Raw genomic sequence first — 15,807 nt, 5'->3', positions numbered from 1 at the left:
TTTACAAAACTTTAATTTTATTGAAACCAAAGAGAAATTGAAATTAAATTATGAACAAAATACTAATCCGAAAAATTTACAAAACACTTAAAAAGAATCTTAGAGACGCACTAAATACCCGTTTTAAAATCACAATCACTCGTTTTCACCCTGGCCACATGGCCACAATAATTACTTCCCCTTCGGTTCATCTTTGCCAGCAAAATTGTATTTCCGTTGGAGACGTTCTCTGATCAACAGTCCCTTGATCAGCTTCTTCCAATTATCGTACACCCTTTGTTTCTGTTTCTCTTGCGCTTTGCGATGAGATTCCTCCTGTTCCTCGCACCATCGTTCAGTCACGAGCTCGGCAAATTCCTCGCACACAACGAATCCGTCGAACGTGGGATGTGAACTGCCTCCGTGGAAGTCAAATCCGACCACCGCCTGAGCACAATCAATTTTCAATTTGGCACAAACACGATTTAGGCCGGCAACTGAAATTCGGAAAAAAATTCGTTCAAACAGGTCCTAATGAAACGAATGACGCATGGTCGACTGCAACATTCTGCATCAACTTACGTCTCAAATGAACGGTTTTCTTTGGCAACATTTCCGGCTTAAATAGTTCAACATTTCCATATGCATTTCGTGGCACAATTCCATTCTCAGCGGTCGGTGGTATATACGGTCCAGTTTGCCATCGTCCGAAAATTTCCAGTGGTAGTGGTTCGAGCATTTTATTTGATAACTGAAAAGAAATTTACTTGTGATGCAATCAGACTGGTAATCGAGAAACCATTCACACTTACACGATCCCATTTTGGACGTGCCTTGACGATTTTATACGGAATTTCACCCGGCTTCACGACTCTAGCTTGTTTCACCCAAATCTCACGCGAGTGAAGTGTGTGCACGCAGAGTCTGGAATAAATTGGCTCGTCACGTATAAATCCCACTGGCACAGGATTTGGCGGATAGATTCCTTCGAATTTTAACAGATGTCGCGGCAGAACGTACAGCGGATGATTCTTCAATCTGTAAATCGGTAATACTAGATGTAAATTCTAGTTCAACGATCTCAAAAGTGTCAGCACTTACTCGGCTATTGAGGATGGTATCGGTGTTTGAGCATGGATTTCCTCGAGTTCTCTATCTTCAGCAACGCATCTCTGACTCAGTGGTTCTCTATATCGGGACAATGCTTCGTCAAGCCAATCCGGTTGCACTCTTAGTTTTCTGGTAGTGGTATTCCATTGGGAACAATATCTCGGCGTGACATCCTTGATTTTATTATTGTTGTTCCATGCAAATACGTATGCAATGGGTTTGGTTGCCTTTTTCTGTTAGGGAAAGGAAATGGAAATGAGTTTGGTGGTACGCCATTTCATACATAGCCATATGTTGACGACGACAGAAATTTAGTGAACTTACCTTAACCTCGTCAACACAGTTGACCTTCATCTTGAACAAATCAATGCAGATCCATTTACTCTCGGCTTCACAATACACTTCGATCCAGTAGTTCATATCGTCCTTCTTAACTGTCGGTTCAACGGATTCATCATCAGTGGATAATATTCTACGATCGATGCGCTTCTTCAATCTTTCCACCTGTTTCGGTAAGGGTTTGTCGACTGACGGAGATAATTTCTTTTTCGGAGTTGGAGCGAAATCGCTGTCCGATGAAACACTTATGGTGGCTTTGCGCTTCAGAGCACTTTTTACCGGCTTTGATTCACTCTCTTTGCTCGTCGACGATACTGCGCTTGATGACGTAGCTGCTGATTTCGTCTTCGAATTTGACCTTTTCGACAATGCAGCAGATTTTGTTGGAGATGCTGTTGCAGTGGTGGAGGTTGATGTTGGTTCTATTGATGTGGAACGTAATTTTTTGCCCGGATTTGATGATTTAGTTTTCGATTTTGAACTTTTGGACGATGTAGTAGATTTTGATTGAAGTTCTGTTGCACTAGTGGAAGTTGATGCCGGTTCTACTGATGTGGAACGCAATTTTTTGCCCGTATCTGATGATTTCGTTTTCGAATTTGACCTTTTCGACGATGCAGCAGATTTTGTTGGAGATGCTGTTGCAGTGGTGGAGGTTGATGTTGGTTCTATTGATGTGGAACGTAATTTTTTGCCCGGATCTGATGATTTCGTTTTCGATTTTGAACTTTTGGACGATGTAGCAGATTTTGATTGAAGTTCTGTTGCACTAGTGGAAGTTGATGTCGGTTCTACTGATGTGGAAGGCAATTTTTTGCCCGTATCTGATGATTTCGTTTTCGATTTTGAACTTTTGGACGATGCAGCAGGTATTGGTTGAGGTTCTGTTGCAGTGGTGGAGGTTGATTTTGGTTCTATTGATGTGGAACGCAGTTTTTTGTCCGGATCTGATGATTTAGTTTTCGATTTCGGCCCTTTGGACGATGCAGCTGATTTTGTTGGAGATACTGTTGCAGTGGTGGAAGTTGATTCCGGCTCTTTCGATTTAGAACGCAGCTTTTTATCCGGATTTGCAAATTTAGTTTTCGAATGCGACCTTTTCGATGCAGCCGATTTTATAGGGGGTATTGTTGAATCCTTAGAAGCTGACTTCGTGTCATTCGTTGTGGATGTCAATTTTTCATCTGGATTTAATGATTGCTTTAACGGCGTCGTTGCTTCGGCTGTTGTTTGGATCGAGGATTCCGCTTTAATTTGTTGCGTTTCAGCATTTAGTTGAAGTTCCGCTTCGGACGTCGACTTTTCATTGATGTTTGCTTTACTTGTTGTTTGATCAAAGTGACGCCAGGGTTTTGTTGGAGATGTATATAAGGTTCTCCTTCCACGCTTTGTCGTTGTGGGATTCTCTTCGATCGACGACGTTTCCAATTTTGAAGACGACTCTGCGGACAACGATGACGAGTCATTGGATTTCTCGAACTGTGACTTTCGTGATGCGTGCTCTGATGTAACATCGGGAGATTTGGATTTGGACCTTGACATGGATGGCAATCGTAGACTCGGTGTAATTGATTTGGTTCGTCCTCGAGGTGGTGTTACTAACGCAATAGACGTGGCATTTAACGATGGTGAGGATACCGACCTTGCGCGAAGTGGAAGTCTGATTTTGTACAAATTACTTTTGGATTTTTTCTTCTTCTTGTCATCGCCACCATCCAGCTGAGGAATGGTTGGCGAACCAGCAACTGAAGAACGCCTTGCAACGCCCATTCTAGTGTGATGAGAAATTGGCGAGTTAAGGGCTACAGGTGCTTCTGTCGATTGCACTGACTCTTGTTTGTTTAAACTCAACTTGGAAGCTTTCCTAGTCGTTGACGTGGGTTTCTGGACGGATGTGCTCCGCTTTGTGCCATTCTGTAACTCTTTCGATGAGCTGGTACTTTTGATGCGACTTCGTTTGGCATTATCATTGACTGACGAGCTACTTTGTACCGACACACTTCGTTTTAAGTTCTTCCTTTTGTCATGCTCCGTCTTTTTCTTTTGATCCGAATGTTCTGGGCTTTTCATCAAAATTTCCGACATTGCTCCACTGATGCTGTTCGTTCGAGACTTTACCTTCGATTTACTGGTAGTCGAATCCTTGCGCGTCTTTTTATCTTGACTTGAAATTTTGTCCGCTTTCGTTGATTTCTTGTCCTTTTTTGCTTTATCTTTGGAACTCGATTTCTCTGTAGGTTTCGTTGAAATTACACAAAGATCCTTAGCTGCCGGTCGCATGGGTACGGTTCCCAAATTAATCACCAATCTGCACTGAATTCCGATAGAACGCAGTAAAATGATGAAAATGAAAACGAAATCTTTCTTGCAGATCGCCATTTTCGACTGAATTTGTAGCGCCAATGACGTCGCAATCGGTGGCAAACATTTCAATGGACAATTTTGCTCTTTTGATTTCAGTCCGACTGTTGTCTTGAACCATTTGCTGATTTGCTCGAAAAATTGTTGATCGGTTTTGTCTGAAAAATTAGATTTTAAAATAAGTTTACCAAAGTGGGAGCACTCCTTCGCCACAACTTGTTACCTTTGGGGTAACATTTCTCGGATGGAATGTATTTGACAACCATTTCCATTAGCTTCGTACTGTTGAGAACCTTATTCACATAATTTCCATAAGCAATCCAACTCAGCAAGTGGACTTTGTGCATCATGAGCTGACTTTCCTTTTTTCGACGGTTGATTTTTCGTTTTATCGAAGCTTCGATGTCTGCTTGGAGTTTGTTAGTTTTCTGTTTATCGGCAGGTCCAATGCGAACTTCAACATCGCTTTTTTTAACAGCTTCCTTCCCTAAATGGATGTTCGGTTGCGATTAAGAGAACTATAAAGGACCATCTACGTCGGACAAAGAAAACCACTTACCCTCTTCAACTTCCTCGAAGTCTGATTCATCCGACGAATTCGAAATGTCCTTATGTTTCGGCTGAGATGATTTCTTTGTTGCTAGTAATGGTTCGCCCATTGCCAAATATTTCATAGCATTGCCTAAGCCGTAATTGTTTGCTTGAAAATTTTCCAGATCCTGTATCACTTTCTTCATTTGTTCCTGAGCATTTTTCAACGGAGAGAAATTGTACAATTCCCGGCTCGTCGAAGGAACTGCCTCGAAAACTTCTTCCTCCGAATCGGATAGTTTCAAACCCACATTGCAATCGAATTTCGGCGCATCCAGAACGACTTTTTTGTTTGGATCGAAAAAGTCCGAGGACAGGTCAATTTCATTGGGATTGACGAGATAATTCTCAACGCTACTGTCCGAATCGTCATCATCTTCGGTGTCTTTACGAGTCGCTGAGTTTGGTTTGCCTTTTTTTATCCTAAAAATCGGAAACGTTCGGATTAGAAAGACAGCCCATTTAGTCTTAAAACGAATTACCTTTTAGAAGAGGTGGGCTCTTCAATGAACGTCTGGTCCCGATAATCATCAGACTCTGAGTCTGCATCTTCTGATGGAACATATTCATCTTCCGATGCCGAGAAGTCCAAATCCGATTCATTCTCACTCTCTGTGTCCGACATCTATCCTGGAAAGTAGAAAGAAATCAAAGTTGGTTGAATATGTAGTGGATAACCTATAATTCCCATGTAAAAGGATGCAATTTAAAAGTATAAAACAAAACATGTGTAGTGGAAATGAAAGGGTTTGATGATAAGAAGAATACTTCTTTGTCCTGGACGACCTTGCGGATCAGATTTGACCTTTTGCAAACAGCAAGGGTATTACGGTAAAATTACTGATTCTATTACTTCTGTTGTTAAAAGTGTCGATAAACTGTTCGATACAAAATCTTTAACTTCATTCATTTGTTGATAATAATTAGCCGGTTGAGTTCAACAGCTTACAAAAGGCGCCATAGATAACGGAATGATTTTGTTTTCTTTAATTTTTTTGCTCTTACTTTGATTAACGTGAATCGACGAATATCGATGCACACAATGAATAACTTGACATTAAACAATGAATTCGGCTTATTAATAAAAAATCTAGTAAAATCACACAAAATACACACAATCGATTCAATGTTCAAAGTAAATCTGAATTCCCAATGTTGCGAAAATATAGTGACAGCATTTTTGCGTATAGTACATACCTTTGTAAACGCGGCTAGGCAAAATTACATTGTGCAGTGTGCACTTCGTTCACTTTGTTTGAACTTCATGAAAGCACAGACCAATAGAGTGTTATGTTGAAAGAGAAAGCAATATTTTGACAAGTACCCCGAGGCAAGTTATAATTAACTAGTTTTCGGTTCTCTCGCTCTGATCATAACAGTCTATGAACGTCAACACAAGGTATGGTCGAATGTCAAACTTTGTATGGAGGACATAGAGATTTCATATCAATCTCATAATCCTCTCATGAGAGGTGAGTTTGTTTATATGAAATCGCCATGTCCTCCAGTTTGTATGAATAGACCATACCTGGTTTAAACTTTCATTGCGTTTGTATGAATAGACCATACCTGGTTTAAACTTTCATTGGCACAGACGGCATATAGACTGTTTTATGATCAGAGCAAGAAGTCAGAAGACCAGTTAATTACAAGGCTGTAAACTTTGGGGAGATCACGCAGATACCGATACGCGGGTAACACACCACAGTTGATGATAAAATGGCCGATTTCATACAAAAATTCACACCCTGTGATGATTACCTTGATGATGTGGTGACCCCAAGTTTACAGTCTTGGTTAATTACAACTCATTGCATTTTTCTATAAATTGATTGTTTTGACTCATCCCTCTAGGCGGGAAGAAATAAGTGGTCTGATTTTTTTTTCTCATCATGGAGCGAGTGCCAATAACATTGTGAAAATTCTTGAAAATATTGAATTTAAATCTGAAATTTCGTATAATAATTGCATAGAGAAAATTTAGAATATGATTCCTTTGTTAAAGATTGTTGCTCTCTTCCCACTCATTCCTTAGTCCTCTGTATCGAAGCAATTTGAAAAAAGTATTCCGACATATTTACCAATGAAAGTACAAACCAGGTATGGTCTGTTCATACAAACCGGAGGAAATAGCGATTTCATATAAAAAAACTCACCTTTCAATGATTTTCATTGAGAGGTGAGTTTGTTTGAACGAAATCGCTATTTCCTCCGCTCCATACAAATTTTGACGTTAGACCAATATTTTATTATGTAAACACAAATGACGTTTACATGTCAGCGCGCCTTCGGCTCTGGATACAAAGTTCCCAGCTTATGCAAAAGCTTCAGCGTCAGAAGCTACACTCCTCCAGCTGATAAAATATTTTCAACTTAGTAAAAAAATTTGGCTCTCCGATTGGTTCGACCTTCCACAGTTTTACAATCTTACGAACTCCGTGAAATTTGATTTTATCATTTTAGGATGTCCTTTTACAGAATCGTGTGCGCCTTGGGTCTACCCTTAGTAAGATCTTTCTAACGTTGTTCATGTTACAACAAACCTAAATTTTAGCAACATACAACATTCGGAAACTTATTTTTAAACAATACTTAGCCATAGCTATGGAAAAGTTACGTAAGTGATTCATCACATACATTAGGGGTAAACCATTATGCTTCGTAAAGTTCTTAAGTATAGCAATTTCGTGAAATTTTGACATTTCTCCCATATATTTTATGCGATTTTATGTCAAAAGTCTAGGAAATCGCCATACTCATGTTTCATACTTTTTTACTTTCTTTACCGACCTGTGTATGCTTAACTATTTGTTGGAATGGTTTTTAAATGCCTAATTTCGAATGCTTAACCAAACAGGCCAAACAACAACAATGTGTGGTGTTAACACTGTAAACACCGTAAACATAAAATGAATAATCCGAATAATCACTGTAAACCATTTCAGAAGTGTTGCTCACTTCACTGTATTTTGCTGAACGACATTGCGTGAAGGTACACAAAAACAGAAAACACAAGAAATTATACGAAAAGTTCACACTAAAGTAGTGTGAACCAATAGACTGCCTGTAGAAACTGCATAATTAAACAGGAAGCAGATTTCAAACGCTTCCGCCGTCGACAAGAATATTACTTACGAATATTCTAAGATTGCAGCGACATTTTAACCTCAAAGTAAAATCAATTTGACAGGTCAGGCATAATTGTTCTGGCATGGCTTCGCAGGATGAGGATTCGTCTTGTAACAGGATTGGTCCATGGAAAAACAAGTAAGAAATCGTATATTGCTGAGTGGTAACGACTGTCATTTAACTCACTTTAACGTTTCGCTTAATAATTGAAGGGACGAATTCATCAACGTTTACAATTGGTTGTTTGGTGGAAACTCTGACAAAAGCAGTAAAGAAATGGCCATGGAAATGTTGACCGTTTGGAAAATTCGACGACAAAATCTAACGCCAGCCAGTGTACTAAGTACTATGGAAATGTAAGTGACGAATAACAACTTTTGGTTGGTTTTGGTTTACACAATCATTTCAGTTTGGCCGTGCAACTGCGAGATGATCCACCACAAACGGACCGTACTGCTATCAAAGAATTGCAGACCATTTACTCCAATTCATTTACTCGGTCAGTTAGCAAGAGAAAAATGGAATTCGTGTTTTAACGACTCCGCTACCATTACAGGTTCCTCAACTACATGTCATCCATTACACAGGGACGCAACATGAAAACTATGTACAACACTGCGAAAGAGCTGGGAATCCAATCGTTTTTGGTTGATTTACGACATTTGTGCGCCCACGGTCAGGTCATACCGTCAATCGATGTGTTTCGTCGTACAGCCAGCTATTGCATGAAATGGCTGCACGATTTTTATTGGGAACATGGTGTGAACAACTTTCACGACGTCTCTGCCCAAGATGTTCGTATGAAGGCGTCGATTGATTTTGAAAATCAAATGAAATCTTTGGTCAAAGTGTACGATGTCACTTGCGAGGCTCTGTATCGAAAATACAAATTGGTCGGTGAAGTTGAAGGCAATTTGGACGATGGTAGTTACCAGTTGCTGGAGGATTATTCGTCAAAATTTAAGCGGAACAAGCTGAACCTAATTTTGGCGAATGTAACAAATGAAATGACCGAGCTCACCAACCGAGAGAGTAAGGTTCGTGGTCATGCACAGGTCTACAGCGATATTATGTGCGATTGCAAATACTTCTTCGAAACGGCAAGTAAATTCAATAATTTGGACGACGACAATGGAAAGGTACCGAAGGCCGTGACGGATTTCATTGGACTGCATCAAAATTTGTTCCGTTCGATGGCCGTGTGTGGCATGATTGACACATTTTTCAAAGCTCTGATCGACATTTGCGAAAATGACCACGAAAGCGACGTTCGTCGTTCGGGCGCTAGCTTTTGGACAAACAACATCGTCGACGGATTCACGTTGCTCAGGGACGTTAAGAGAGTGCTGAAGAATCGAAAAGAAAAGGTAAGAATTTCACTGAAACTGTGCCGCTGAAAATGAAGGAGGAAATACTGATCGTCGTTTTCTTAGAATTCCGCAAGTAATATCGACCTGAATCTGGTCAACACCAACGACATGTCCGACGAGATACGGAAAATTTACAAAAGTTTGGGTGTAAACTGCGACGGAGTGTTGATATTCGGTGACACAGTTCAACGGCCATGGGGTGTGGAATTCGAAAATGATTTCATCACCGAGCGAATCTTGAAGGCTAACAAATACACCAAGGAAATGATTGAAAAGTAAGTTAAATCTCCATCCGCAGAGTATGCCAAGCAAAGTCTATAAGATTGTCCCATGGAGTAATCTTAGTTGGTATTTTACACGTAGTCGTGTCCATCCTAATCTTTCCATTTCTTTTTCAAGAGTTCGAATTCTCTCCAAACGTGAAATGGTCGACAATCAACAGACACTCATGGAATGGATATCAATTTACACCGACGAGTACGTAACGGATATGGACCTCAAATCTGACCACTACAAAGGCAACGAACTGAAATCATTCGACGATGATTTCCATGTCAACAGTCTGATACCCGTTGGTGAAGTGAAACGATACGGCATTTGGTGTGAAGTTGATGGTGAAATTTAACAATTCTTTCGTTAAATGAATTGCATCAATAAATTTTTTGCTTTTCCTTTTAATTGCAGACGATGTGGATTGGACAACGTGTCCCATCGGCCGTGTTCCGTGGGAATAAGTCTAGTTGTCTACGGGGTACGTAATGGAATGAAATGTATGTTAAATCATATTGAGATCAACAATAAAACTCGAACCTGAAAATGTGTAAATGTGTTTCGACTCTTCTAAGTACGAACCCACAATATTCAAAATAATTTATTCGTCCAAATTCTGTGAGACTTTGAATCTAATCCTACGTAATCAAGACTCTTGCCCTATTTCTGATGCTTCACTCTATAACAGTTAGAGTCTAACTGAAAGACCATTGTTATTAGGAGTCTTTTATTTCAATTTCCTATTTTGGTGGGTCCCTTCAGTGTGATTAGAGATTTGAGTTTAAACAAAAGAGTTAAATAGAAGTCACAGGCGGCAAACATAAGCTCAGTATTACATATAGATGATAGCAGATAGCGTTGCTTGTGCCTCTCCGACGATGTGGAACGCCATCTGTTATCTACTATCTGTAGTCTTACTATCGGATCTATTACTTCCTTTGATCTAAATATTTTCAAGAGATTCATTTCAAACCTTTTACTTAATTTCGGTGACTGCATTAGTTAGAGCTTATTGCTTATTACTGAAGTCTTTATAACAGATGATAGCCAGTAATCGGCTAATAGCACTAACTCGTCACAGTTATGGCTTGGGAACCTCGAAGTAACAGTCCTCCCGCTATTCTTTATTTTAAACAAGGCATCAGAACAGTCGGAGCGTTTGCTGCGACTTAGCCCCGTACGATCCGTAATCCTATTTCGTCCGTAACCATAATACGTCCGTAGCCGTAATACGCCCGGAACCCTAATACGTCTACAACCCTCTAATGCGTCTGTTACCAAAATGCAAGTCAAGTTGGGCATGGTCAAATTTACTGAAAGTGTTCATTTTTAAAATTGCGCATAGCGCAATTACGAAAGCCCGTACGAAGTACCTCTCAAATAAAACCAACAATTTACGACATTATTTTAGAAACCCAAAATTTTTTGCCAACTTTCCATTGGGTATTCAATTACCTCTCAAATAAAACAAAAACTAGCAAAATCGGTTGAGATTTACTCGATTTATGTGCAAAAAGCACTTAGGGCCGAGTAGCGGCCTTAGTCCAAGGGCGCAAATTTGAAACTTTTTTTGCCATCATTCTATTCGGCATTCAATTATCTCTCAAATGAAACAAAAACTAGCAAAATCGGATGAGATTTACTCGATTTATGTGCAAAAAACACTTAGGGCCGAGTAGCGGCCTTAGTCCAAGGGCCCAAATTTGAAAAATTTTTCGCCACGTTCTTTTCGGTATTCAATTACCTTCCATAAAAAACTAAATCTAGCAAAATCGGATGAGATTTACTCGATTTATGTGCAAAAAACACTTAGGGCCGAGTAGCGGCCTTAGTCCAAGGGCCCAAATTTGAAACTTTTTTTGCCATCATTCTATTCGGTATTCAATTACCTTCCATAAAAAACTAAATCTGGCAAAATCGGATGAGATTTACTCGATTTATGTGGAAAAAACACTTAGGGCCGAGTAACGACCTTTGAGCCCTCCCAACAAGCTCGCGTTGCATCCTACACAAAAACAATGTTCAGCAACTTTGTTCTACTCGTCAATACCTTTCATTTGATATATCACAAGCAGCTATTACGTGCGTATTTCGGTAGATATCGTCGAAAGACTGAAAAACACCTATAGGGCCCTAGCTCTGGAAGGGCCGACCCTACCATGCCCATTTTCGAACTTGACCTTACTTTTGTCGATACCAATCGGGGAAAAAAAGAATTTTGAAAAAAGGTTGTGATTTGCTCAAGCTAGAGGGGTCACGGACGGACGGACGGACGGACATTTTTTTTATTGCGGATTCGTCATCTATGAACATAACCAAAAGCTTTGCCCTTACTGTCTGCTTCCAATTCGACGTGTTACAAACGGCATATTAATCTTATAAGCCCCCAGTACTTCGTACGGGGCTAAAAATGCAAGTAAAATTGTGACTTGCGAATTATAACAGTGTTTCGAACTGTTGTCTTCAGATGACATTCGTTGGTCCATCTAGAAGTGGGAATACCGTACGTAGCAATAAGGAAGTTTACATAAATAGTCTCACTGTAATCAGATATGATCGCTTCTTTAGAATTCCATGAATAACATTCACTTGCCCAGAAAAATCTTGGTTTTGACAAATTACAAAATTTGGTTCTAAATTGTGATAGAGAGCAAAGCCTAAGAAGTTTGGGTGTGAATGATTATTAGCATAAAGTTAGGCGGTCATTCACGTTACAGAGATGTGTTGTTTGATTACATTCAATAAGATTCGAGCGGCAAACCACTTAGAAGACTTGCAAAGAGTTGAAAGTTAAACAGAGTTGCATCGGAGTAGCATGCTCAAAATGTGTTGCATTTGAGATGAGAACCGAGTAGTGCCCCTCGATAAGATCCATATGGCAAAAAATCCTAGGACGTAGTGATTGTGTTAGAGGGTAGTGATTTGATTGTCTCGTTCAATAACATGAATTATGTGCAACATCAACGTACTTTGTGGTACTCTAAATATGGTACTGAAACTGGACAGTGGATCATACAACTGTAAAACTCTGTAAAAAGAAACAATTTCATACAAAATATAATTATAACTCTCTTTGGCAGTTGACTATGATCTGATCTCTTTGCTATTTTGTAATCGACCAATGGTACAAAACTTTATTTTACCTGGAAAACATACGAATTCCAGGGGTGGCGTTATCTAATATGCAGAACAAACACCAAAACAAACAAACAGAGCATAATTACTTGTCCCTTTCCCATGGATCGCGTGAAGCGAAAGTGGAGATAAAATGCTGTTTCGACCTCCGGATACAGTGGCGGTCAGAGGTTAGCGTGGTCTTACCATCTTCAGTCGTTTCCACTGGTCCGTTACACGGCACAGCAGTAAATTTTCTGATTGAACTAGTAATTTGAAAAATTTACAATAAAAGTTCTGCCACGTTTCGATGGAAATTTCGAAATTTAGTGATAAGCTACTATGAAAATGTACCCACAAAACCGAAGGGAAAACCACAAGAACGAATGGTGCGACAGGCTGCATTCGCCATTGGAACGAATGAAGGAAAATATGAGCGAATGATATGAACGAACGAGCGCAAATTATGAACGAATGAAGGGAAAATGTGGTCGATTGAAGGGAAAATAAGATCGATTGAACGGTAAATATAAGCGAATGTATGGAGCGAACGACGGGATAATATATGTAATGATTTAGCTAGCTATGTCTGAAAGTATTTGTTCAATCTAGTTTGCCGAAAATTCTGAACGGAATGAATTTTCCACAAACTAGAAGTTTCTCGTATGAGAAGGAAGTAAATTTAGTAAAATAAGCAAATTTTCTGTATTATCAAAGAAAATTTTCCGTTTTGTCATCAAGTCAAATCAAAATTCGAGATGCCATTAACTGAAATGGATAAACAAGCTGCGAAAATATTAGAATTCCATGAATTTGATCAAAGTGATAAAAAAATAAACGCAATGGCCGCAGATATGAATTTAGAAGTGAACTATCCGCATGCATACAGTCGACATGTTCGTCGTGCCTATTTTCGGAATGTATTCACAATCAAAGGCAAAATAAAAGAAATCAAGAAATACATCAGGAACGAACGTTGGATGGCTAACGTAGGATCAGCACCTTCATTTGAAAGGCTGGAAGATGATATGTCAGATTCCGTGATTCGTGAAGAGCTAGATGCGGATCCTTCTGTAATCGACGTAGTAAAACATTTTTTTTATATGCTATTTCCGAAATACATGAAAGGCGAAATCGAACGTTATTATTGGAATGCTGTTCAAAAACAAATCAACAAGATGAGAGACCTGAAATGGTTTAGAACATTAGGTGAAGTTTGGACGGAATGGCACCAATTTCGGCCACTTGAAGCGCTTGACGATTTCTACGAGAGTATTCAACCATACGCGCACATCCACAAAGCCACCCGTGACATGTGTTACAAGATCCTGGAAAATATCAACAATAATCCAAGACGTGCAATCGAAAGAGCGAGAAAGAAAGAAAACCATGAACATATAAATTTAGAGGCTGCGTTGGATTGGATAGACGACTGTGTGAAGAAAGTACGATGGATACGTCCGAATCCCGATAATTCGCCATCTCGTATCGAACTCAATATGTTAGCAAAAGAAATTTTTCTAAAATCTTCAAATTGGTTTGATCTACCAGCTACAAAAGTTCGGCAAATAGTAGCATCCTGGTATTACGAACATGTTGGAGTTCCCATATTTTAAAAATGTTTATTTATATTGACTCTGATTTAAATAATTAATAAAATATTTCTTTCAAATTCTTGGATGGAGGTATTGTTCCCATGATTGACGCCGCATTACATTTTTGGATGGCTACACTTAAACGAATCAGATTCATATTTTGTCCCATGAAAAACATCGAGTCGCAATATTGAAGTGTAGGATGTCTGCCGAATTGTTACTTTTTAATTCATTTTTGTTTTATTTTCTTTTTTCACCAACTCCCCAATAATAATTGTAGAAATCGTTTTGAAAAAGGAAACTATAGGTAAAAGCAAAGATGAAAATTCTAAGTAGTGCTGTGGATCTGTTGGATACAGATCACTTCCCGCTTTTCTAGAGTTGATCAGATATGCCAAAATTGTTCGAGATTCTGTCAACACAAAGTCTCCATCGACTAGCGTTGGTACCTCATGGGCAGGATTTATTTTCAAAAACTCCGCAGAATGTTGTTCACCGTGGAACAAGTCAATAACTTTCACTTCAACGTCCAGATTTAGATGTCTAATCAATAGTAAAACCGCTCGGCAGTCGGCATGGCTGTGAGCCAGACTTAATAAATATTATGCACGTATGACAAAGCGGTCGAGGCTTGCCGAGACGGCTTGTCATACGTGCATTTTCTTTTTTATCGCATAAGCAAAAACGAGACAACAAGATGTGCGAATGACACTTTGACAATTTACAGAAGTATAATGTTTGTTTATATGCTAGGTGAATAATTTTTTCGGGGAATCACACCGAGTATGCGATAAAATCGGTTTTGCCATGTTGGTAGCCTAAATGAAACTGAAAGAAGCAAATTGAGCAAATTGTTTCCACCAGCAGAAAAATATCCCACAAAAACCTCAAAAGAGTGTAGCAACACTGCACACATTTGTCTCGCGCGCACTAAACGCACTCATTGTAAACTGTCGTTTAGTTTTGACGTTTTCCAGAACGTTCATGATTTGTACATTTGACATTTAGATTGGTATATAAGAACGATTTATGTATCGGAGAGAAGCAGATCCATCTCAGCTCTCATCGAGTTCAGATCTCAATAAATAAATAATTATGGAGGAAACATTTCTTGTTTCATTACTGCTTCCCCATAAAATGGTGACCCCGACGTTCAGCCTTATAACGTCTTTTTATAACCAATTTCTATTTTAGCATAATCTTACCTGCTAAAATACACAAATTGGTCAACGCGATGTTCACAAAGTTTTTACTCTGAACAAGTCAGGCTTCTGATAAGGTCATAGCATATCGGTGATCACGAGTAGCTTCAAGCAACTCTTCTGACTGCTACCTACTAGCACAGTCATAATAAATCAGAATAATTTCTGCTCTCAACGAGAAAGCACCTTTCTCTTCAGCAACATTTTCAACCAATTCATTTTAACTGGCTTGCAGCCATAAAATTCAGTTGGTCAGACTGACGCTCAGCAAAGTTTACACAGCACGTGAAGGTAGTCACACTGATAGCTCAACGCTGTGATAACAGTATTGTACTGTTTGCTTTATGGCGTCATCGACTAGGTGAGCCCGTCGCTCAAAACACCTACTCAGGACTACAACCAATTCATTTTTGCTAGCAAATTGGTTAGTCAAACTTTTATAAGATCGTCGAAGTATGAAGACTGCTATAGCCGTTAAGCGCAGTCAAATTATTTAATCTCGGAACACAGTTTAGCTCATACGTGAATTAATTGCTACTGTTCACCCGAATTAAATTTAAAGATACTTAATGACACAGACAAGAGAACTTTCGCTCCAACGTCCTAACTACGCATCAACACTTCGTTCGTTGAGCTCTTCAACTCGTTGAGTAGTAATTGGACCAGGACTTTGTGTCTTCTATGCACAGTTACGGTTTAAGCCTGTCCTACTGCATCGCACAAATCCGTTGACTACCATCGTCACTA

The 15,807-nt window shown here is 39.3% G+C and overlaps 2 protein-coding genes across 6 annotated transcripts; one reads left to right on the top strand and one right to left on the bottom strand.

The window, feature by feature from the left end:
* LOC119080349 (DNA repair protein complementing XP-C cells homolog) lies at positions 1-5,612 on the bottom strand. 5 transcript variants are annotated; one of them, XM_037188650.1, is made up of 10 exons: positions 5,386-5,612; positions 4,863-5,010; positions 4,349-4,803; positions 4,013-4,276; positions 2,351-3,947; positions 1,414-1,981; positions 1,081-1,322; positions 792-1,017; positions 562-730; positions 1-476 (listed from the first exon to the last, which is right to left on the bottom strand). In XM_037188650.1, the coding sequence occupies exons 2-10, from the start codon at positions 5,003-5,005 to the stop codon at positions 172-174; spliced, it is 3,969 nt and encodes a 1,322-aa protein (XP_037044545.1). In that variant the 5' UTR covers positions 5,006-5,010; positions 5,386-5,612; the 3' UTR covers positions 1-171. The 5 variants fall into 5 exon arrangements, with proteins under 5 accessions (XP_037044545.1, XP_037044546.1, XP_037044542.1 ...); XM_037188651.1 differs by having other exon boundaries at positions 1,414-1,843; XM_037188647.1 differs by having other exon boundaries at positions 1,414-2,278; positions 2,525-3,947.
* A 1,722-nt stretch (positions 5,613-7,334) lies between these two features.
* Positions 7,335-9,698, top strand: LOC119080348. The gene is made up of 7 exons (XM_037188646.1): positions 7,335-7,647; positions 7,722-7,865; positions 7,919-8,008; positions 8,066-8,876; positions 8,943-9,154; positions 9,279-9,493; positions 9,564-9,698. The coding sequence occupies exons 1-7, from the start codon at positions 7,592-7,594 to the stop codon at positions 9,611-9,613; spliced, it is 1,578 nt and encodes a 525-aa protein (XP_037044541.1). The 5' UTR covers positions 7,335-7,591; the 3' UTR covers positions 9,614-9,698.
* The last annotated feature ends 6,109 nt before the right edge of the window (positions 9,699-15,807 follow it).

This window comes from Bradysia coprophila, unplaced genomic scaffold (assembly GCF_014529535.1).
Source record: "Bradysia coprophila strain Holo2 unplaced genomic scaffold, BU_Bcop_v1 contig_350, whole genome shotgun sequence".
Taxonomy (NCBI): domain Eukaryota; kingdom Metazoa; phylum Arthropoda; class Insecta; order Diptera; family Sciaridae; genus Bradysia; species Bradysia coprophila.
The sequence above is the reverse complement of the archived record's forward strand: the minus strand, read 5'-3'. Positions and strand labels throughout refer to the sequence as shown.

Excerpts from the sequence above, each read along its gene's own strand:
- LOC119080349 (XM_037188647.1), bottom strand. The coding sequence starts at position 5,005 with ATGTCGGACACAGAGAGTGAGAATGAATCGGATTTGGACTTCTCGGCA. Across the intron at positions 4,277-4,348 it reads CTTCGAGGAAGTTGAAGAGG|GGAAGGAAGCTGTTAAAAAA; the intron begins GTAAGTGGTTTT and ends ACATCCATTTAG. Across the intron at positions 731-791 it reads CACGTCCAAAATGGGATCGT|TTATCAAATAAAATGCTCGA; the intron begins GTAAGTGTGAAT and ends ATTTCTTTTCAG.
- LOC119080348 (XM_037188646.1), top strand. The coding sequence starts at position 7,592 with ATGGCTTCGCAGGATGAGGATTCGTCTTGTAACAGGATTGGTCCATGG. Across the intron at positions 7,866-7,918 it reads GTACTAAGTACTATGGAAAT|TTTGGCCGTGCAACTGCGAG; the intron begins GTAAGTGACGAA and ends CAATCATTTCAG. Across the intron at positions 8,877-8,942 it reads TGAAGAATCGAAAAGAAAAG|AATTCCGCAAGTAATATCGA; the intron begins GTAAGAATTTCA and ends TCGTTTTCTTAG.